Source organism: Elephas maximus, chromosome 3, assembly GCF_024166365.1.
Source record: "Elephas maximus indicus isolate mEleMax1 chromosome 3, mEleMax1 primary haplotype, whole genome shotgun sequence".
NCBI lineage: Eukaryota > Metazoa > Chordata > Mammalia > Proboscidea > Elephantidae > Elephas > Elephas maximus.
The window spans coordinates 133,796,558-133,821,368 of NC_064821.1; the positions used below are offsets into that span (position 1 = coordinate 133,796,558).

Sequence of the window (24,811 nt, forward strand, 5' to 3'; positions counted from 1 at the left end):
AGGATTCACCATTCCAGATGCCATTAAGAACATTCCTGATTCATGGGAGGAGGTCAAAATATCAACATTAAGAGTAGTTTGGAAGAAGTTGATTCCAACCTTTATGGATGACTTTGAGGGGTTCAAGACTTCAGTGGAGGGAGTAACTGCAGATGTGGTGGAAATAGCAAGAGGACTAGAATTAGAAGTGGAGCCTGAAGATGTGACTGAAATGCTGCAATCTCATATAAAACTTTAAAGGGTAAGGAGTTGCTTCTTATGGATGAGCAAAGAAAGCGCTTTCTTTGGGTAGAATCTACTCCTGGTGAAGATGCTGTGAACATTGTTGAAATGGCAACAAAGGATTTCTAATATTACATAAACTTAGTTGATAAAGCAGTGGCAGGATTTGAGAGGATTGACTCCAATTTTGAAAGAAGTTCTACTATGGGTAAAATGCTACCAAACAGCATTTCATGCTATAGAGAATTCTTTCATGAGAAGATGAGTCAGTTGATACAGCCAACTTCATTGTTGTCTTATTTTTTTTTTAAATAAGCCACCCCAACCTTCAGCAGCCACCACTCTGATTAATCAGCAGCCATCAACATCAAAGCAAGACCCTCCGCCAGCGAACAGGTTATGACTTGCTGAAGGCTCAAATGATGATTAGCATTTTTAAGCAATAAAGTATTTTTTATTTAAGGTATGTACATGTTTTTATTTCAGGTAATTACATTTTTTTTTATCCACAATGCTGTTGCACACTTAACAGTCTACAGTATAGTGTAAACATAACTTTTATATGCACTGTGAAACCAAAAAATTTGTGTGACTTTATTGCAATGTTTGCTTCATTGTGGTAGTCTGGAACAGAACCCACAATATCTCCTATTTGTGCCTGTATAGGAAGTACCATGTGAAACTAAGGAGGCCTGGTGGCACAGTGGTTAAGTGGTCAGCTGCCAACTGAGCGGTCAGCGGTTCAAACCCGCCAGCTGCAGTCTGCTTATATAAAGATATGGCAGTCTGCTTCTATAAAGATTTACAGTCTTGGAAACATTATGGGATAGTTCTGCTCTGTCCTACAGGTCACCATGAGTCAGTGGCAGTGGGTTTGGTTTTTTGGGTTTTTTTTTTTTTAATACATGAAACTAATCTGAATAAGACTATACATCCCGGGAAATCTTTTAATTTTGCTACCATTGAAGCAATTAGTGGTCTCTGGTAGAATTTTATAAAGCTGTAATCAGTACCAGATCAGAGAAATTTTAAGTTTTGTTTGATTTAAATCACTATTCCAGTGTAAGCAAGATCGAGCAGTGCTTTGAAATCAGTTAAAAGCTTGTGCTCTGTTGTTGGTATGATTAGTGTATTCTTAAGGATTGTTCCACTTTGATGACTCCTTTTTAGAGAATAATTCAGTTACCCTGTTTTTCAATTTTAGTAATTATTTACGTTTTTTTATTTTATTGTGTGCATCCTTGTAAACTATGATAAATCCTCTAAGGAAAAACACAGGAAATAATATACAAATGTAGCCTTATATATTTAAAGACTGGAATCTTCATCTGGAATGATTGTTCACTTTTATTATTATTGAGGTATCCAAACCCAGGAAGAGATGCAGATGGCAAAAGAGTTTTCATCATTCTCCAGCCATTTATATAAATTCAGTCTTTCCATTTCCAGAAGTGTATTGTTACTTGATGTAACAAAACACCCATTGCCATCAAGTTGATTCCAACTCATAGCAACCCTATGGGACAGAGTATAAGTGCCCCATAGGGTTTCCAAGGAGTGGCTGGTGAATTTGAACTACCGACCTTTTGGTTGGCAGCCCAGCTCTTAACCAAGGCTCTACTTTATGTAAAGTAATATATATTTAACCTTAACTTTTGACCAAGAGAAAATGAATTGTTTTCATTTTCAATTGGCAGCCCTACTTATTAATAATATGTCTTTTTAAATTAGAATTATAGTAAGGTTGTATATATTCCTAGATTTTCATTTTTAATCTTTTTTAAAATCTTCTTTCTTTTCACTTTTTGAACAAATCAGAGAACAGAAATGAGTGGAATGCTATCTTAAACAAGCCAGAAAATCTGTCATAGCTGTTATTATTAAATACTACTCAAAAAAATAAAGACAAAAAGAAAACCAAAACTCTAACTGATATTTACCCCGTTGAGACATTGGTGAATATGTCGTTTAATCCAAGTCGACCTTCATCGGAGGTAAGACAATTTTTTTATCCTTAAATATGAGAAAAACTTACAATGGTTTTTGAAAAGTTTCTATTAAAGCAGTAATATGAGTTATATCCCCATGATTTCGATTTCTTGTATCCTGTTGTTTGATCATGCTTCCTGTGTCTCTAGCTCACTTCCTCTAGTATCTCAGTTACACTGGACACTTCAGTGCTTTGATCCTATCACCTATTTTTACTACTCCTCACTTTGTGACATCCTTCCTACCTGCCTTAAATTCTCTAGGTCAATCTTAATCACTTCCTTGCACGTACTTTTGGCTCCTTACCCCGTCTCACTTCATTGTACTCCTTGGGAAAACCGCAACCCTGGTAAGTCCAACTCTCCACCTACTTGGCACCCATGCCTGAGCAGTTAAATATGGCTGAGAAAAATATACCAGTATAAGGCCTAGCCTCACTTTAAATTCATGACCATGAATTTAAAGTGGAATCTGGTGGGCAATTGCGATGAAGGCAATAAATCAATTTTCACACACCAATTGTGTTGAATAGAAATCTCAGAATCCCACTATTCTGTTCCTGACTACAAGGACATAACAAATCTCCACTTTCCACTTCCCCATTCAGTTCTGACACTAGCCACCCACACAGCACCTCTCTTCCTGACCTTAGCCACTGGAGCTAGGTCATATCTCACAAATTAAAAGGATACTGTCCTTGACATCTCTACTTGTATGACCAATAGAAATCTCAAACCTAACATGTCTAAAACTCAAATATAGATCTTTCCGCCCTCTCCCAAACTTGTACTACGCATGGCCTTTACTATCTCAGTTGATGGCAGCTCTCATCTTTCAGTATCAAAAGCCTTGGCGTTATCCTTGACTCTTCTCTCTCAAGCTCAATCTCTAATCTATTGTTTTTAGCTTCAAAATATATACAAAATCTGTCCACTTATTGTCACTTCTGCTACCAGCACGTTGTTCTGATCCACCATCATCTCATACTGTATACCAATAGCTTCATAACAGGTTCCCCTTTCTTGCTTCCTACAACTTATTCTGGCTATTATCCCTTTAACCCAAGTGATTAAATTTAACATGATTTAGAAGTAGAGCATTATGTATGTCCTGATGTGATGCAAATAACAAACTTCGTTAGATTAAAAGATGAGCTATATTTGCTTTAATTTTTCTTTTTCTGTTGGAATATTCTAAATATTCTTCTAAATAGAAGGATTCTAGTCAAAAAAAATTAAAAAAAAAAGTCAAGGCCATATCAAAACATTAGTAGAAGAGAAGTACAGTATATGTAAGCACAGAAAAGCTTACAGAAATAACCTCTATAAGAACAACCATTTCTTTCTCCATCACTGTTCAGGAATAGGTTCTTCCTGCAATTCTTGGAAACAAAAATGCTCTCCAAACCTTTTGCAGGTGGTAAGAGTTAGCAATCATCATAACTATGGTAGGTAGACAGTACATACAGGGTAAGGATTTCATGAGATCATTGTATATAACCCAGTAGGTGGAGGAAGGGAAAGAAAACTTTATCTTGGCGCTTTAGTTTTCTTAATGCAGGCCACAGAAATAACACCTTAGGTCAAAGATGTTGTTGTGGGGTAATCTGGGAGCCACATCTGTGACATTGGTTTCAAGGGATAATCTCCTGTTGCCAAGTAGGCAGTTTACAAGCAAATTTTTGGTTCTTCAATTTGTTTTTGCTTTCGTTCAAAGGGATACATGTATTCCATGTTAGTTCAGTAATGCTTATTAAATTAAAATTGTAAAGGATAAGAACTGAATTTTTTTTTTTTTTCATTTAAAAAATGTTTTAACTGACATTCTTCTCAATTTATTCAGTTGGTGGAACTTCATGTTTTTTATGTCCCTGAAGGGTCATGGAACTATAAGTTAAATACCATTTCAAAAGAAGTTGTTAACGAATTCATTTCAGCTGGATTTATAAGGCAAGTGTTTAGTGGTCAATTTAAAAACGGCTTAAAAAAGGAATCTTTTTTTTCTGCAGACAAATGCTTTCTGAAAGTTTTAAAATTATAAGTGAAAAATATTCTGTCCGTGTGATGGATGCAGTTCCTAACTTAATGAATACTATTAATAAGTAATACTATATATAACAGTTTAATAAAACAGTGCTATAGAAACATAAGGAGGCCTGGTGGCACAGTGGTTAAGTGCTCGGCTGCCAACCAAAAGGTTGAGGATTCAAACCCACCACCTGCTCCGTGGGAGAAAAATGTGGTAGTCTACTTCCATAAATATTTACAGCCTTGGAAACCCTGTGGGGAAATTCTACTCTGTCCTATGGGGTTGCTATGAGTTGTAGACAATGCGACAGCAGCGGGTTTGGTTTTTTGGTTGTAGAAACATGTCACATAGCCATAGTTCTACCACCCAGAAAATAGTGTATAACCTGTGTATTACTATGGAGGTAATTAAGAAAGAAATTATTTGACATTAGAAACCTGTTGAAGAGCTGCAAATCGTGGTTAAGGCAGTATATGCTCAATGTCTCTTTCACTGTTCAAAAAATACAAAGATAATATGTGTTTAAGTATATGTGCATTTATATGTATGTATATGTACATTTTCATAATTCACACCCAGAAACACACATGAGACTATATGCTCTGACCACCGGTTGTTAGCTTTCTTAAACTCCTCTCCTCCTAATCTTCTCCATCACTTGCTTTGACCTCAGTAGCCTCCTTTCTGTTCTGGAACACATCAGACATAATTCTACCTCAGGGCCCCTGTGTTTGCTCTTCCTTTTGCCTAAAATGCTCTTTTTGTCTTTCCCATATGCTCCCTCAACTCCTTCAGGTCTTTATTCAAATACTACTTTTTTTGTTTAGGCTCTCTCTGACAGCCCTTTTGTCCTTTCCCTGCTTTATTCTTCTTTATAGTATTTAGCACTGTCTTATCAATTATATTTTTTTAATTTAGTGGTTTTGTTAATTTTTCTTTCCCACCATTTAGATTGTAAGGCCAATGACGGCAGAGATTTTAATCTGTTTTGTTCATTGATATATTCTTACCGCTTGGAACAATTCTGGCACATAGTAGGTGCTCAATAAATATTTTTGATTGAATAAATAAATTATGTAATATTTTCCATGTTGCTTTTGTTAGTTGCCACTGAGTCAGCTCCAGCTCATGCCGACCTTGTGTATAACAGAACGAAACGTTTCCTAGTTCTGCACCATCTTCATGATAGTTGATATGTTTGAGTCCATTGTTGTGGCTATGGTATCAATCCATTTCATTGAGGGTTTTCCTCATTTTTGCTGACCCCCTACCAAATATGATGTCCTTTTCTAGCAGTTGGTCTTTCCTGATGACACATCCGAAGTAAGTAAGTCTAAGTCTCTCCATCCCCATTTCTAAGGAGTATTCCGGTTATATTTCTTCTAAGACTTGATTTGTTTATTCTTTTGGCTGTCCACACTATACTCAATATTCTCAACTAATCCCACAATTTGAATGTATCAGTTCTTCTGCCTTCCTTTTTCATTGTTCAGCTTTCACATGCATGTGAGGCAATTGAAAATACCATGGTTTGAGTCAGGTGCACCTTAGTCATCAACGTGCCATCTTTGCTTTTTAAAGCTTTTTAAAACTTTAAAGAGATCTTTTGCAGCAGATTTGCTCAGTGCAATACATTGTTCGATTTTTTTTGACTGCTGCTTACGTGAACATTGCTTGTTGATCCAAGTAGCATGAAATCAGTAATAACTTCACTTCTTTCTCAGTTCGTCATGATGTTGTTTATCAGTGCAAGATTTTCATTTCATTCATGTTCAGGCATGATCCATACTGAAGGCTGTAGTTTTTGACCTTCATCAGTAAGTGCTTCAAGTCATCTTCATTTTCGGCAAGGAACGTTGTGTCGTTTGCATATTGTAGGTTGTTAATTAGTCTTCCACCAATCCTGATGCCATGTTCTTCTTCATATAGTCCAAATTCTTGTATTATTTCCTCAGCATATAGGTTCAACAAATAAGGTAAAAGGATATAACCCTGCCGCACATCCTTTCCAGTTTGGAACCATGCAGTATTATCCCCTAGTATGTTCAAACGACTGCCTCTTGATCTATGTACAGGGTCCGTATGAGCACAATTCAGTGTTCTGGAATTCCCATTTGCAATATTATCCATAATTTGTTGTGATCCACACAGTTGAATGTCGAATAGTTGGTAAAACCCAGGTAAATATCTTTTGAATCTTCCCTGCTTTTGGCCAAGATCCATCTGACATCATCAATGATATTCCTTATTCCATATCCTCTTCCGAGTCCAGCTTGAACTTCTGACAGTTCCCTGTAGATGTACAGCTGCAGTCCTTTTTTAATTGTGTTCAGCAAAATTTTACTAGCGTGATATTAATGATATTTTTGATAATTTCTACATTATGTTTGATCACCTTTTTTTGGAATATGCACAAATATGGATCTCTTCCAGTCGGTTGACCAGTTAGCGGCCTTCCATATTTCTTGGCATAGGTGAGTAAGCACTTCCAGCATTGCATCTGTTTGTTGAAAGATCTCAGTTGGTATTCTGTCAATTCCTAGAGCTTTGTTTTTTGCCAGTGCCTTCAGTGCAGCTTGAACATCTTCCTTTAATACCAGCGGTTCTTGATCACATGTTACCTCCTGAAATGTTTGAACATCACCCCATTGTTTTTGGTACAGTACAGTGACTTAGTGTATTCCTTCCATCTTCTTTTAATGCTCCCTGAGTTATTCAATTTTTTCCCCTTAGAATTCTTCAGTAATTAACCCAAGGCTTCAATTTTCTCTTCAGTTCCTTCAGCTTGAGAAATACTGATCATGTTCTCTTGGTTTTCTAACTGCAGGTCTTTGCATATTTCATCATAATATTTTACGTTGTTTTCTCAAGCTACTCTTTGAAATCTTCTGTTTAAGCCTTTTACTTCATCATTTCTTCCATTCCTTTTAGCTACTCAGCCTTCAAAAGCAAGTGTCAGAGTCTGCTCTGACATCGATTTTGGTTGCTTTCTTTTTTATTGTCTTTTTAATGATCTTTCGGTTTCTTTATGTATGATGTCCTTGATGCCTTCCCACAACTCTTAAGCAAGAATCCAGAAGAACAACATAAGGTCTAACTTTAAATTTTAGACACTAAGGAATGAAGTATTCCTAGTGAACAAAGATGTGCAGTCCGCAACATTTTATCATCGAAGATATTTTTAAACACTAGCTGATCCTACCAAACTTCCAAAATAAATATCTGTGCCTAAATCATTCTTTAATATGTATATAAAAGCATATAAATTCCATAATAATTTTTTTGTTTTAACAATAAAACCTCGAGGTATATGAGAAAAGTAGATGAAGTATTTTCCTTCCCAGTATGAAAAGGACCTATAGAAACAGTATTCACTTGTATAATTTCAAAAGGTGAACTTTTATTTGTTCATTTAAAAAAAAAACATTTACTGAAGTCTGGCAAAGTGCCAGGCACTGTAGAAACATGTTAAGCTACATCTGATGCATTAAATAAGTATTTATGTTTGAGATAGCTGATTAAAGTTAGTGAATTATTAGTATAGTCACAATCTATTTAGCTTTTTATTATAAAGTAATGTATGATATTTCAGAGTATCTCCTCAACTTACTTTACAAGCCCTGAGGGAGCGTCTTGGTGAGTTCCTTGGTGAAGATGCTGTTGCAGAAAAATTTTTGTTTCTGAAGTGTATAGGAAATAATCTAGCTGTGGTAAGTTTTCTTATTTTTTATTTCCTTCTGGTTAAAGAAAAGCATACTTTATCCAATTATGCTTCTTAAATGCCTATCAACCCAACTCTTTTATGAGATATGTAATCTCAATCAAAACTAATGAAATGGAAATATCACTAAACACATAGATCATCAAAAAAAAAAGATGGATTTGAATAGAATATTATCAGGTACTAAAATGATAGGGGGCTTATTTTACCTGTGAACTCCTTAGGGAGAAATGAAAGACAAATTTAAAATGTGATTGTATAAATTATATATATATGTTCTTAAAGATTTTTAAATAAGTACTTGTGTTCTGGAGAAAATGAATTCTCATTGCTTGGACTACAAGCAACCAAGTTTGGCGTGAAAATGATATAGCTCCAACATATTTTTTGATATCAGCTATTATCTATTGAACACTCCTATTTGTAGTTTCTATGAGTTAGTGGACAATGTTCTGCTGTTATCCGTAAGGTTTTCATTAGATGATTTTTAGAAGTAGATTGCAAGCCCTTTTTTTCTGATCTGTCTTAGTCTAAAAGCTCTGCTGAAATCTATCCAACATGAGTGATCCTTCTTCTACTTGAAGTACCAGTGGTATAGCTTTCAGCATCATAGCAACACACAAGCCACAACAGCACCACAAATTAACATCATAATAAATGAAGAAGAAATTGAAGTTGTCAATAATTTCATCCTACTTGGATCAACAATCAATATCTGTGGAAGCAGCAATCAAGAAATCAAATGACGTATTGTAAAGCTTGGGCAAATTTGCTGTAAAAGACTTCTTTAAAGTTTTAAAAAGCAAGGATGGCACTTTGATGAGTAAGGGACACATGACCCAAACCGTGGTGTTTTCAGTTCATATGTACATGAAAGCTGGACAATGAAAAAGGAAGACAGAATAAATTGATACATTCAAATAAAGATTGCCTTGGTTATCTAGTACTGCTATAACAGAAATAACCGCAAGTGAATGGTTTTAACAAAGAGAAGTTTATTCCCTCACAGTAAGTAGGCTAAAAGTCCAAATTCAGGGCATCAGCTCCAGGGGAAGGCTTTTTCTCTATGTCGGCCTTCTCATCAGTCTTCCCGTGGACTAGGAGCTTCTCTGTGTAGGGACCCGGGGTCTGAAGGATGCACTTTGCTCCCAGCACTGCTTTCTTGGTGGTATGAGGTCCCCCTGTCTCTCTGCTAGCTTCTCTCTTCTGTATCTCAAAAGAGATGGCCTCAAGACACAATCCAACCTTGTAGATTGAGTCCTGGCTCACTAACACAACTGCCGCGCCCCCCCCCCCCCATTAATATCATAGAGGCAGGATTTACAACATGTAGGAAAATCACATTATACTGGGAATCATGGCCCAGACAAATTGATACACACATTTTGGGGGGGCCATAATTCAATCTATGGCAGTGATGTTGGCAAAGAATATTGAATATACTACGAACCACCAAAAAATAAATCAGCCTTAGAAGAAATATAACCAGAATGCTCCTTTGAAGTGAGGATGGCAAGACTTTGACTCGCTTACTTTGGATACATCATCACAAAAGGCCAATCACTAGAAAAGGATATCATGCTTGGTAAAGTAGACTATTATCGAAAACAAGGGAAACCTTCAATAAGATAGATTGACACAGTAGTCATAACAATGGACTCAAACACACCAATGACCCTGAAGACAGTGCAGGACCTGGCAATGTTTTGTTCTGCTGTACATTAGGTTGCTGTATGTGGGAGCCTACACAATGACAACAAATAACAACAACAATAAGATTTAGTGGCAGGTTTTCTAATAGAAAGTATTCTAGCTGGAATTCTCAATCCGGTAAGCCATCACATCTCAAAGTGCTTTGTTTCTGGTACCTCTATAAGGTTTTTTTTTTTTAATTAAGATATTCCACATTTAAACTCTTTAAAATGTATATATTCCTATTATACTCTAGTTAACATTATTATGTATTTATTTATGTGATTATTTTTTAATATCTAACTCTACCATTAGATTGTAGCTCCTTGTGGCCACGGACTTTATTCACCATTGTATTTATAACCAGTGCCTAACAAGATGCTTTGCACCTACAGCATTCAAATGTTAATTGTACAAGTTAAATTACAAATGATAATGGAAAATACAAACATTTTCCCCTAAAGTTTTACTGTAGAGGAATTTGCTATGTGGGATTCTTGGAAAAATTTGAAGAAGTGTTTGTCATTAAGGGTTCTATTTAGTATGCTGGAATATTAATTTATTAATCATTAAATTAGTTTTCCTTAAATGGAGAGGAAAAGGAACAACTCTCCTAACTTTTTGTTCTTTTCTATGATATATAAATTTTAAAAATATCAATTGTAGAATCCTAGGTTGGAAAAGACCTTCAAGGTCAACTTCTAAACCTTGTAATATTATTTTCAACAAATATTAATTGATGTTTTCCTATATGTAATACTAGAAAAAATTAGACATCGATAGTTCCCTAAAAAAATGTTCAGTGTAGTAGTGAAGAAAAATTATATAAATTGATAATTTAAATAGTATGTTTTGGATATTCAGAGGAAAAAGATTACTTTCATTAAGAGAAGAGAGGGATAGAGAATTCTGAGGAAGAAATGATATTTAGTTTGCATCTTGAAAAATGAATATCTGGTCTCATAAGGATGAAAGGCAGCAACAGCTTTCTATGCAGAAAAAAACAGAACGAGCATGTAAGTAGAAAGGCAAACAATTGAGAAAGTGTAAGTGGTTTATTTTTTACTGGAGCAATGACTGTGAAAAGGATTAGTGGGAAACAAATGGTAAAACAGTTTGTTGAGTCTCGAAAGCCAGATTGATGAGTTTGGATATTTTTCTGAGACCTTGGAGTTTTGGAGCAAAATAGTGACACAGTAGCCTTTAGTAAAAATTGGGCCTTGCCAAGAGGGATGGATTAATACAGGAAGAGACTGAAGGCAGAGATTTCAGTTAGGAGACTTTTGCAGAGGTTCATTCAGCTAAGAGATAAGGAGGACCTAAAGAATAATTATCTCTCAGATTCCATCTACTACCATTTTCCCCTTGGCTCTAAACTTCCGCCATAAACATCTTCCTTTGATTCTCAAATACGGGAAATTCACTTATGATTTATGGCCTTTACACTTGCCCGGACATCATTTCCACCTGATTTTCAGATGGCTCACTTCTTGTAATGCAGTTTTCAAGTATTATTTTCAAAAAAGCTTTCCCTGATCACCTAATTTTTAGATATTCTTTCTCCCCCTTATTTTCTATTATATCACTTTTTTTTTTTTTGCAAAGCTCTTATCATAACCCTAAATCATCATGTTTATTTATTTATTTAACATATATTCTCCCAAGTTGAATGTAAGCTCCATGAGAGCAGAGACCTTGGCTTATTTATCACTGTATCGCCATCATGTGGAACACTGCCTGACACATAGTATGCATAAATACATAAATGAATAACCCTGTGGATTGAATATATAGGCAATAAAGTTTACACAGTTGGCTTCTGGAGCCAGATTACCTGGTTTTGACTCCCCACTTGGAAGCTTCCTAGTTATAAAATCTTCAACAAGTTACTTAACTCCTCTGTGCCTCAGTTTCTTTGCCTGTAAATTACAGATAATAATAGTGCCTATCACATGGAGTTGTGAGGATTAAAGCACTTAGAACAGTGCCTGGAACATAGTGAATCCATGCAAATGATAACCCTAATTATTATTAAATGACAAAGAATTTCTATTATATTTGAGATTGTGAGTAGAAATAAGATTATATTCTACATTTTCTAGAATCTAATCTTAGTTACTAGCTTTTAAATTTGATTATATGTAGCACAGGTATATCCATTCTGCAAAAAAGTGAAGGTAAAAATATTCAAAAATATTGCAAAAGCTTTTTTTTCTCATTGATTTTTAGGTGAAAACAAAGCAAGAATCAGAACTGAAACTCAAATCATTTGCTCCTCCATATGTATGTAATATAATATGACATTTTAAACTTACAGTAATTATTTTTAACTAATACTTTTTTTTAATTACAAAATTAAGTTTTTAAATTTTCTGTATGTTTTAGGCTCTTCAACCAGAATTATATTTGCTTCCCATAATAGACCACTTAGGAAATATTTATTCCGCCTCATCAACAGTTACATTAGATGGGGAGCAGACTAATATTGCTGTTACTGAGGCAGATGGAACAGTCCAAACACCGGTCAGTGTGACTTTGTCAAAGGAAGAACCTGGAACAGATCCCAGTATGTTAGAAAACACTTTGAAAGAGCTTCTGAACAAGAATCAGGAAGAAGGTGATTTCAACTGGATTGGGAAGGATGAAGAGGTTATTGTAGTTCATTGTAGCAGTCAAATCCCTGAGCAAATTCTGGGAAAGCCTAGCCTTGCTAACATAGGCAGTATAAAAGGAAAAGTTATGATTTAATTTGGAGACTATTGTTGTATTGTTGTTTTCACTTGTTGGGAGAGAAAACACAAATTTAACCACTAAGTTAAAATTTTAAGAAAGAATAAACATAGATGCAGCACTTAAATTCTGCCACCTTTATTTATTTTATAATAAAATAGATACAGATACATAAGGGGGGAAAAAAGAAAAGAATACTAAAAGGGAAAAGAAAGGAAATGATTTACTGCATAAAACCCTGGTATTCAGAGGGCAGAAGGATTTTATCTAGGAAAACAGTGCCAAACCAAGGCATAAATAACTTTAATAACTTCACTGGGGGACATTTTATTCAAATTTTTTTATTTTTATTTTTATCTGAATTTACCCATCAACTTACTGATAGATTCTGGAAAAAATGGTAGAAAAAATGCTTAAATTAAAAATAAACATAAATATTTAAATAAGCCTGGCATCACATTCTATTAAGAGATTGAAAAAAAAATCAGTTGAACTTTTTAACCATATCACATACTGGAAATAAACTCTTTGTGAGAGAAAAATGAATATACTAAACATTTATAAATGAAATAACCCCCCCAAAAAACCAAATGACAACACCTATTACAGCCACAGAACACACTAGTTCATAACCAGTTACATTTTTCTCCATTCAAATTATAGCAGTTTTTGTATTCTAAGTTTATGCTATACCCAGTGATGCTCCAAACTTAGTACTTCCTTAAGTTTTAGGCATATTTAATACTTACTGGTGTGATGTGCAATCTAATGAGGTGAGACGTGGATGAGATTTACGTATTTCTTGATAAACCATTGGTGACAGTCTTTGCCTCCGTTATCTGGCAGTGTCTGTGCAGTGTTAAATATTGCTTTCCAGTGATTGTATCACTTAAAGCCTAAAGGAAAAAAAAAAAAAACCCTGGGAAACAAAAAAATTCAAAGTGAGATTCCAGTATTCCTGAGCAGTACAAGGTCGAGTGGTTAATGCAGTAGCAGTGTTATACTTAACACTCTGGGCTATTAACAAAATTCCTGAATGTTACTACCTATACAAAACCAAAAAAAAAAAAAACTTGGGTGGCAGTTTTTATTCTGTGAATTTCATGCAAGTGTAGTTTTTAAACAATATTAATTTCTTGGTAATTTACTCCAAAAGATCCTGGTGGCAGAGTGGTTAAGAGCTCGGCTGCTAACCAAAAGGTCAGCAGTTCAAATCCACCATCCACTCTTTGGAAACTGTACGGGCAGTCCTACTCTATCCTACAGGGTCGCTATGAGTCCGAATTGACTTGATGGCAACGGGTTTGGTTTTTTGGTTACTCCAAAAAAACAGAAAAGCTGTTCTTTAAATGAAAGGCGAGTGTATGCTCATTTTAAAAAGTTCTAGAAACATTGATACATGTAAAGAAGAAAGTAAATCTTAAGTGTAATGTCATCGTCTAAAAATATTCTGTTAGTTTTTTGGTGTATATTCTTCCAGTTTCTTTTTCAGATGTTGTATACATTTTTTTTTTTTTTCAAAAATGAGGACACATATGAACCGTTTTAAGTCTTCTTTTATTTTAGAATGTGTCATAGATTTTTCATATCAATAAATACATGTCTACATAATTATAGAATTCCCTAGTGTCATAATTTATTTATCCAAACATGTATTAATGTTTTTGCTACTATAAGTGCTGTGATGCACATTTTTCTAAATACAGCTTCATGTATTTTTCCTGTTACTATTTTTTAGAAGTTTAATTGCTGGCTCCCAGATAATGCAGTTTTTTGTTGTTCTTCTTAGCAAACTTTCGTGCTTCTCTCTGGTCACATGCTCTTCCTTCCCCAATAACTACTAGTTTGATATTTGAGATAATTGTTTTCTTGTTATTCTTTATAGTTTTATAGCCCATTTTTATCCCTAAAAATCTTCATTTCTTCATCTTTGGCATTAGTGTTTCTGTGTAAATTTGAATAGTAATCATATTAACTTGTCTTCCCTGTAGCCGTATAGATATCACGTTGTACTTCAGAATAGGTCTTGAAATATTCTTTTTGACAGTGACTGCAATGCCATTCCTCTTCAGTTTGTCATTCCCAGCATAGTAGGCATAATTCATAATGGCCAATACCAATCTGTTTCAGCTCACTAATGCTCCTAGGATACCGATCTTTATGTGGTCTATTTCGTTTTTAATGACTTCCAATTTTCCTAGAGTCATACTTCATACATTCATGCTCTAGAGTAGTGGTCAGCAAACTCTCCTTATTATTATTTTTTTAATACCTGAAAAAATATTACGTTTTTTGTAGTACCCTAGATGAAGATTTGTAGAAGAAACTAGGTTCTCGTTAAAAAATTAGTAAACATACTGTTTTGTGACATTTGTTGCCAATCCCACAACATATAAACACTCTCCCCTTTTCAACCTTGGGTTCCGTATTACCCTATTTCCTGTCCCTTCCTGCCTTCTCATCTATGCCCCTGGGCTGGTGTGCGCATTTAGTCTCTTTTTGTTTTATGGGCCTGTCTAATCTTTGGCTGAAGGGTGAACTTCAGGAATGACTTCATTACTGAGCTAAAAGGGTGTCCAGAGCCATACTCTCAGGGTTTCTCCAGTCTCTGTCAGACCAGCAAATCTGGTCTTTGAGTGTGTATGAGTTAGAATTTTGTTCTGCATTTTTCTCCAGCTCTGTCCAGGACCCTCTGTTGTAATCCCTGTCAGAGCAGTCACTGGTAGCCAAGCACAAGCTAGCTGTGCTAGACTCAGCCTCGTGGAGACTGTGGTACTTGTGGTCCATTAGTCATTTAAACTAATGTTTCCCTTGTGTCTTTGATTTTCTTCATTCTCCCTTGCTCTCGATGGGATGAGATCAGTGGAGAGTCTTAGTTGGCTGGTCACAAGCTTTTCAGACCCTAGATGCTACTCACCAAAGTAGAATGTAGAACATTTTCTTTATAAACTATGTTATGCCAGCTGAGCTAGATGTTCCCAGAGACCATGGTCCCCACAGTCCTCAGCCCAGCAATTCGGTCCTTCAGGGAGTTTGGAAATGTCTATGGAGCTTCCATGACTTTGCCTTGTACTTTGGGTCCTGTTTACCCTTCAAAGTTACTGTTTATCTATTGTCTATTTGGTGTTTGTCCATCCCCATCCCTCCTCTTCCTTGTAATCATCAAAGATTGTTTCTTTTTGTATGTAAACCTTTTCATGAGTTTTTATACTAGTGGTCCTGTACAATATTTGTCCTTTTGTGATTGACTTATTTCACTCAGCATAATGCCCTCCAGATTCATCCATGTTGTGAGATGTTTCAAAGATTCATCACTGTTCTTTATCCTTGCGTAGTGTTCCATTGTGTGCATATACCATAGTTTGTTTATCCATTCATCTGTTGATAGGTACCTAGGTTGTTTCCATGTTTTTGCTATTGTGAACAACGCTGCAATGAACATGGGCATGCATGTGTCTGTTCATGTGACAGTTCTTATTTCTCTAGGATATATTCCTAGGAGTGGGATTGCTGGATCTTATAGTATTTTTCTTTCTAGCTTTTTAAGCAAGTGCCATATTGTTTTCCAAAATGGTTGTACCATTTTGCATTCCCACCAGCAGTGCATAAGAGTTCCAGTCTCCCTGCAGCCTCTCCAACATTTGCTATTTTCTGTTTGTTTTTTGTTTTTTGATTCATGCCAGTAATTCTGGAGTAAGATCGTATCTTATTGTGGTTTTCATTTGCATTTCTCTGGCGACTAGTGATCGCGAGTATTTCCTCACGTGTCTGTTAGTCCCTTGAATGTCTTCTTTGGTGACATGTCTGTTCATATTCTTTGCCCATTTTTAAATTGGATTCTTTGTCTTTTTGTTGTAGAGGTGTTGGATTTTCCTGTAGATTTTAGAGATTAGACCTTTGTCGGATTTGTCATAGCCAAAAATTTTTCCCAGTCTGTAGGATCTTTTTTTACTTTTTTGAGGAAGTCTTTTAATGAGCATAAGTGTTTAATTTTTAGAAGATCCCGGTTATCTAGTCTATCTTCTTGAGTTTGTGTGTTGTTAGTTATGGTTTATATCCTGTTAATGCCATGTATTAGGGCCTCTAGTGTTGATCCTATTTTTTCTTCTATGATCTTTATAGATTTTAGTTTTATAATAGGTCTTTGATCCACTGTGTATTAGTTTTTGTATGTGGTGTGAGGTTTCATTTTTTTGCAGAAAGACATCCAGTTTTGCCAGGACCATTTGTTAAAAAGGCTGTCTTTTCTCCATTTGATGGATTTTGGACACTCGACAAAGATCAGGTGACTGTAGGTGGGTGGATTTACATCTGAGTTCTCAATTCTGTTCCATTGGTCAATTTATCTGCCGTTGAACCAGTACCAGGCTGTTTTGACTACCACAGGTGTATAGTAGGTTCTAAAGTCAGGTAGTCAGAATCCTCCTACTTTATTCTTCTTCTTCAATAGTGCCTTAGTATCCAGGGCCTCTTCCCTTTCCATATAATGATTATTTTTTCCATCTCTTTAAAGAATGTCGTTGGTATTTGGATCAGGGTTGCATTGTGTTTGTAGATTGCTTTAGGTAGAATTGACATTTTCACAGTGTTAAGTCTGCCTATCCATGAGCATGGTATGTTTTTCCATTTATGTATTTCTCTTTTGGTTTCTTGCAGTAGTGTTTTGTAGTTTACTTTGTATAGGTCTTTTATATTCCTGGTTAGATTTATTGCTAAGTATTTTGTTTCCTTAGGGCTATTAAAAATGGTGGAAACCCTGGTGACATAGTGGTTAAGAGTTTGACTGCTTACCAAAAGGTCGGCAATTCTGTTCCACCAAGCAGTCCTTGGAAATCCTATGGGGAAGTTCTACTCTGTCCTGTAGGGTCACAATGAGTCAGAACCAGCTCAACGGCAATGGATTTGGGTTTCTTTTTTATTATAAATGATATTTTCTTAATTTTCTTTTCACCATTCTCTTTATTGGTGTATAGGAATTCAACTGATATTTGTATGTTTATCTTATATTCTGTTCCTTTGCTGAATCTTTCTATTAGTTCCAGTACTTTTCTCATGGAGTCTTTTGGGTTTTCTATGTATAGCATCGGAAACCTTGGTAGCATAGTGGTTAAGAGCTATGGCTGCTTACCAAAAAGGTTGACAGTTCTAATCCACCAGGCTCTCCTTGGAAACACTATGGGGCAGTTCTTCTCTGTCCTGTAGGGTCACTGTGAGTCAGAATCAACTCGATGGCAACAGGTTTATGTATAGTATCATATCATTTGCAAACAGGGATAGATTTACTTCTTCTTTACCAATTTGGATGACCTTTATTTCTTTTTCTTGTCTTATTGCTCTAGCTAGGGCTTCCAGCAGAACGTTAAATTGGAGTAGCAGTAAAGGGCATCCTTGTCTTGTTCCTATTCTCAGGGAGAATGTTTTCAGCCTCTCTACCGTAAGAATGATGTTGGCTCTTGGTTTTATTTAGATGCACTTTATTATGTTGAGGAATTTTCCTTCTATACCTATTTTATTGAGAGTTTTTTTTACCAGGAATGGGTGTTGGACTGTGTCAAATGGCTTTTCTGTAGCGATTGAGATGATCATGTGATTCTTTTATTTGTGTGGTAGATTATGTTGATTGATTTTCTAATGTTGAACCTTCCTTGCATACCTGGTGTCAATCCCACTTGGTCGTGGTGTTTTTTGTTTTTTTTTAATGTGATGCTGAATTCTATTGGCTAGAATTTTGTTGAGAATTTTTGCATCTATATTCATGAGAGATATTGGTCTGTAATTTTCTTTTTTTGTGGTGTCTTTGCCTGATTTTGGTATCAGGGTTATGTTTGGTTCATTCAATGAATTTGGAAGTATCCCTTCCTTTTGTATGTCCTGAAATAATTTGAGTAGTACTGGTGTAAGCTCTTTTCTGAATGTTTGGTAGAATTCTCCACTGAAGCCATTTGGGGCCAGGGTTTTTTTTGTTGGAAGTTTTTATTATTACCTTTTCAATCTCGTCTCTTGTTATGGCTCTGTTCAGATTTTCAACTTCCGTTTGTTTTAGTTTGGATAGATAGTGTGTTTCCAGAAATTTGTCCATTTCCTCTAGGTTTTCTTATTTGTTGGAATATAGTTTTTCATAGTACTCTGTTGTGATTCTTTTTATTTCAGTTGAATCTGTTGTAATGTCCTCATTTCATTTCTGATTTGGGTTATTTGTGTCCTCTCCTGTATTTCTTTTGTCAGTTTGACCAGTGGTTTGTTGATTTTGTTGATCCTTTCAAAGAATCAACTTTTGGTTTTGTTGATTCTTTCTATTGTTTTTCTATTCTCTATTTCATTTATTTCTGCTCTGAACTTTATTATTTCCTTTCTTCTGCTGTCTGTGGACTTCTTTTGTTGTTTTCTATTTGTTCAAGTTGAGTAGCTAATGTTTTGATTTTGTTCCTTTCTTCTTTTTTGATGTGTGCATCTATTGCTATAAATTGACCTCTGAGCACTGCCTTTGATGTGTCCAGAAGGTTTTGGTATGATGTGGTTTCATCCTTGTTTCATTCTAGGAATTTTTTGATTCCATCTTTGATTTCTTCTGTTAACCAGTGGTTTTTAAGCAGGGTGTTGGTCAGTTTCCATGTATTTGGTTTTTTTTCCTTGCTCTTCCTGTTTTTAATTTCTACTTTGATGGCATTGTAATCAGAGAAGATACTTTGTATTATCTCAATATTTTGGATTTTGTTGAGGGTTGCTTTGTGGCCTAAGATGTGGTCTCTTCTGGAGAACATTTCCTGTGTGTTGGAAAAGAATGTGTACTTTGCAGCTGTTGGGCAAAGTGTTCTGTATATGTCTGTGAGGTCAAGATGACTGATTGTGGCCTTTAGATCCTCTGTATCTTTGTGGAATTTCTTTCTAGATGTTCTGTCCTTTTCCAAGAGTGGTGTGTTGAAGTCTCCTACTACTATTGTGGAACCGTCAATTTCTCTTTTCAGTGCTGTTAGAGTTTGTTTTGTGTATTTTGGAGCCCTGTCATTGGATGTGTAGATATTTATTATAGTTATGTCATCATGATGGATTGTCCCTTTAATCATTATATAATGCCCTTTTTTGTCCTTTATGGTGGATTTTTTTTTAAAGTCTGCTGCGTTTTTTGGTAGCTGTTAGCTTGATATATTTTTTACCCTTTGATTTTTAATAAATTTATGTCTTCATTTCCAAAGTGTGTCTCTTGTAGACAGCATATTGATGGGTCCTGTTTTTTCATCCATTCTGTCACTCTCCGTCTCTTTATGGGTGTATTTAGGCCATTTACGTTCACTGTGATTATTGATAGGTGTGCGTTTATTGCTGCCATTTTGTAGTGCTTTTTTTTTTTTGTGTGTGATGCTGATGTTTTCTTTGTTCCTCTTATTTTTCTGGGCTGAATTCCTTTTGTTGGTGGATTTTTTTTGTTTCTTTCATCTTTGTAGATTTTGTGTTTACTGAGACTTTATGTTTTTATTTATTTTTATGAGTAGGTTTGTTAACTTTCTGTGTCGTTACCTTGAAATTTACCCTTATCTTCCTAAGTTTGAACTAATCTTTTATTACTTGTTATTGCCTTGACTTTCTCTCCATTTGAAAGCTCTGTACCTACACTGTTTATTCCCTGTTTTATTGTTCTGATGTTGTTGTCATTTACACATTAGCTTCTCTAGTTCTCTGTTGTAAATCTTTTAGTTTTGTTTTATCCTTGAGAGTTCATTACCTATGTTGATATCTGGCTGATGTGGTCTTGTGTCCTAGATTCAGGCTGTTGTCTGATGTTGTTTGTTCTCTAACCAAAGGACTCCCTTTAATAATTCTTGTAATCTTGCTTTGATTTTTACATATTCCCTTAATTTCTGTTTATCTGGAAATGTCCTAATTTCACTATCGTATTTTAGTGAGAGTTTTGCAGGATTTTTTTTTTCTTTTAGTGTTTTATATATGTCATCACATTGCCTTCTTCTCTGCGTGGTTTCTGCCAAGTAATCAGAGCTTAGTCTTGTTCTTTCTACTCTGTGTGTTACTTTTCATTTTTTCCGAGCTGCTCTCCAGATTCTTTGTCTTTTGTTTCAGCAAGTATGTTTATGGTATGCCTTGGTGATTTTCTTTTGGGGTCTGTCCTGTATGGGGTTCATTGAGGTTCTTGGATGGTGGTCTTTTCATCTTTCATGATATTAGGGAAGTATTTTGTCAGTAATTCTCCAGTGACCCTCTCTGTTTTCCCCCTGTTCTGGAACCCCGATTACTTGCAGATTTTTGCTTTTGATTGTATTCCACATTGTTCTCAGGGTTTCTTCATGTTTCTTTGTTCTTTTCTCTGATTTTTCCTCAAAGAAAGTGATATCCAAGGATTTGTCTTTGATTTCACTTATCTTGTTTTCCATTATTTCAAACCTGTTCCTCAAACCTTGTACGACACTGTCCATTTCTGAAAACTTGTTGTTTATCTTTTGGATTTCTAATTGCTGTTTTTGTATGATTTCTAGTTGTGAGTTTATTTTGACATGTCGTTCTTGTATTATTTTCTTGAATTCTTCCATCGTTTGTCTTTTCCATGATTTTGCCTATTTTTTCCTCATTTTTGTCTACTTTTTCCTTCAGCTCTTGGATAGCCCTGAATATTAGAGATCTGAATTCCCTTTCAGGTAGTTCTAGTGGCTTTTTTCCTACTGGAAGGTCATCTGGTGTTTTATTTTGGACACCTACTGGAATCATCCTGACCTGTTTTTTTAAATATGTTTTGATATTGCCTGCTGTCTTTGGAATGTTCAGTAATTATTTTCTTTGTTTACTGTTTGTAGATTTGTTTGTTTCATTCTGCTTTTGTTTTATTTGGTTATGTCTGATCAGGCAGACTGGGCTGTTTGCTTGTCTATGTGCACAATACTTCTCACCACCTTGTCCAATGAGCAGCACCAGTCATTCAGCGGTAATGCAGCAGCGCAGGTCCAACAGATGGGGTGGGCCTAGGATGAGTCGTTTGTGGCATGTACTGGAGCTGACAAGGTGGGCAGTGCAGGGCAGTTTCTAATAGACCATGCCTGTGCCACTCGGGTGCAATGCTTAGCACACAGTGCAGATAGGCAGAGGGTGGGGGGAGGATGTGATGTATGGAGTTAAGTGGGTGTGAGAAAGAAGAGAAAGAGGAGAGAGAAACAAAAGCCCAAAAAAAGGTGCTGAAGGAGCCTACTATTGGAGTGACACAGACCCATGGAAGCTGTGTGCCAGTGATTTTCAAGAGAGGTGGTATGGTAATGCCAGTCAAGAAGGGACAGATGTGGCATCTGCAGCTAAGTGGGCAGGAGAAAAGAAAAGAAGAGAGAAATAAGAAACTAAATTTTAAAAAAGAGGGAGAAAGGCACATGCAGCCAGGTGGCCGGGAGAAAGGAAAAGAAGGAAGGTAGAGAGACAAGAAACTGAGAAGAAAAATGTTAAGTGGTTGGGAGGAAGGATGGTAGAGAGAGAGACAAGAAGCTGAGATAAAAAGAGGTGGGAAAAATGCCCCAGGTGAGCCCTCCAGAAGTGGATCCCCAGCCAAGGTGTGCTGCACAGCCCATCAAGAGGGAGCAGAGATGGCACATGGCACCAGATGTTCAGGAGAAGGGTAAGGAAGGGAGGTAGAGAGAGATCAGAAACCAAGAAGAGAGAAAAAATGCCCTGAGGGAGCCCACTGGCATGGTGGCGCAGACGGGGAAGGGGCTCCCTAGCTGAGCAGCACTGCATAGCCTGTCGAGAAGGGGCGGAGATGGCACATGGTGCCAGATGTCCAGGAAACAGAAAAGGAAGGGAGGTAGAGACAAGAAACCAAGGGGGAAAAAAAAATCTCCGACGAAGCCCTTTAGCTTGGCAGCACAGACTGGGGAAGGGGCTCCCCTGCCAAGCAATACTGCACAGCCCATCTAGGAGCAGAGATGGCACATGGTGCCAGGTATTCAGGAGAAAAGGAAGGATGATAGAGAGAGATAAACTCAGAAAAGAAAAAAAAGCCCCAAGGGAGCCCAGTGGCTTGGCAGCATGGACCAGGGAAGTGGCTCCCTAGCTTGAGTGGCACTCCACAGCTGTCAAGAAGGTGCAAAGATAGCACACAGAGCCAGGCATTTGAGAGAAAGGAAGGAGTGGAGAGAGAGAGAAGAAACCAAAAGAAGCTTAAAAAAAAAAAAGCAACAACAGCAACAAAAAAATGGCACTGAAGGAGCCAGCTGGTGTGGGGGGCGGCAAATTCAAGTGGCAAGGGGCAGTGTCTCCCCAGCTGAGCGATCTCAGCCCACCAGAAAGTGACAGAGTCCAAGCAGGGGAAAGAAGGATGGGGGGTCAGAAAGTGTGTATTGCTGGTTACCAGGTGGTCTGTCTCCTGCTGAGAGCTCTGTGAAGCTGCCTTCCCGTACTACCTGTCTGCATTTCTTGATGACTGAGGGGTCCAAGATGGTGAATCTGTGCCACATTAGCTAATAGGGGACCTCCACTCCATAGCTCTCCTTGCTGTCTGTTCTCTGTCAGTTTCTTATTCCATTTGGTGTTTGGTTGAGTTCTTTATCCCTTCGTTTGACACTTAGGGTTCCAGAATTGACGTTTGTCTCTGTTTTACTTAGTTTTTTGGGTCTTTGCTGTGGAGTGATGGTATCATGCTTCTGTCTGCAGCACCATGTTGGGTCCACTCCCCAAACTCTCATTATTTTTGTTTTATTTTGTCCATGGTCTGTGGCCTTTGTTTTCTAAATAAAGTTTAATTGGAACACAGCATGCCCATTTATTTACATATTGTAGATGACTGCTTTTGGACTACAATGGCAGAGTTGAGTAGTTGTGACAGAAACTATGATTCTCAAGCCTAAAATATTTACTACTATATGGCCCTTTAAGAAAAAGTTTGCTCAACCAAAGAGAACTTTTAGAAAAGAAAAATGGAAGACTGACTCAATCTAGTTAGTAGTTGAGCTTGGTTTGGCTTTTGTTTTTGCTGTATTTATCTTCACTGCACCACAGACTTCAAATTGCTACAGTAGTGGTTACTTCTACCTTGTGTTTAGCCTGGGGCCTGAGTTTTTGGAGGGCTTTTCTCACTGTTCCCACCCTACCCTCAGTTTTCAGCAGCTCCTGCATGCCTATTCCATAGAGGAGGGTCTCTCTGCATACTCTTGCCCCTCCCTGAGCAGTAGACTGTTGTTGCTTGTTAGTTGGATTGAGGTTCATGGTGAAGGCAGGGGTAGTTCTTGATTTCTTTGGTCCAGCCTCGTATTTAGGCAGACCCTGTGTTCGTGGGCCCAGAGGGTAGGAGTTTAAAAACATCTGATAACATTTCTATTACTTCTGTGGGACAGCCAAATTTTGCCTTGTGTCCTGGGTAGGAGAGAGTTTCTTTCCCCTCACCCAGCGGTAGTAGGCCTACGCTTTGTATCCTGGATCCTGGACCCAAGAGGGATTTCCTACCCTTCTCCTAGGAACAGACAGCTTTTGCTTCTTCTCCTCCTTAAACTTTTGCCAGGACTGGTGGTGGGAAAGTTTTCTACCCCTGCTGCAATGGTAGGACTTTTGCTTGTTACTCAGCACAAGGCCTATATAGTGGGAGGGGAGTTACCTGTTCCCTCTAGGGCAGGTGGCTTTTGCTCCTGTCCCTCCTCCAGAACCAGTGGATCTTTGCCTGGGTCCTGTGGTGGAAAGATTTCCTGCCCCTACCCATTGGCCTAAGGCTTTTGCTTTTTATGAGAGAAGGGTGCTGAGAAGTAGACGGAGTTACATACCTCTGTGCCTCTCTCAGGCCTCTCAGGTGGAGAGCTGTCTCAGGTCTCCTGCCCTGCCCCTAGTCTTTCTTGTGAACACCTAATACAGGCACATAGACAAGAGCTTGCTAGTGAGTGCAAACTCCAGACTCCCATTTAAAGCTCAGGATGCCTGGAGATTCCAGATTTGAACTGCAAGAGCCTTATTTGCAAAGCTAAGGAATTTAGTGGGTAGTGGGAAGCCATCTGAAGTTTCTAACAGAAGTGGCATGATTGATTTGGTTTCTAGGAAAACAACTTAGGTGACAGTATGGAGAGTAGTCTGAGGTAATAAGGAGCTGAACTAAGAAAATGGCAGAAGGATAGAAATGAGAACTTGAAGTCAAGAGACTGCTAAGAATTGGACACTGTGCTAGGTGCATTACATGCACTATGCCATTTTAGAAATAAGAAAATTGAAGCTTTGAGAAATGACTTACCTAAGGTCATAGCTACTGTAATAATACCAGGGCTTGAACCCATATATTTTACTAAAACCCACACTTTACAACACTGTGTTAAGAGTCATACTGTCCTTTTTACTATTTGTCAAAAACATTACAAATGTTAGTACTCCATCCTGGCACATCATTTTCTTTGCTTAAATTCTCCTTATTCTCACCTTTGCCAGGCAAACATCTCATAGTTCTAAACTCAGTTTCACAATTACCAT

The 24,811-nt window shown here is 37.0% G+C and overlaps 1 protein-coding gene across 9 annotated transcripts in view; it reads left to right on the top strand.

Moving 5' to 3' along the window:
- The window catches only part of SPATA1 (spermatogenesis associated 1), a 161,093-nt gene that overhangs the window by 19,228 nt on the left and 117,054 nt on the right, over positions 1–24,811 (top strand). For 8 of the 9 annotated variants that reach the window (XR_007516682.1, XR_007516680.1, XR_007516681.1 and 5 more), the window contains exons 2-7: positions 539–685; positions 2,041–2,216; positions 4,054–4,160; positions 7,832–7,949; positions 11,882–11,935; positions 12,038–12,269. Coding sequence is in view for 6 of the 9 variants with exons in the window: in XM_049879623.1 (XP_049735580.1) it covers positions 2,184–2,216; positions 4,054–4,160; positions 7,832–7,949; positions 11,882–11,935; positions 12,038–12,269 (544 nt within the window). In the remaining 3 variants the exon portion in view is untranslated. The remainder of the gene's footprint in view (positions 1–538; positions 686–2,040; positions 2,217–4,053; positions 4,161–7,831; positions 7,950–11,881; positions 11,936–12,037; positions 12,270–24,811) is intronic. The other variant, XM_049879627.1, reaches the window with a different exon arrangement.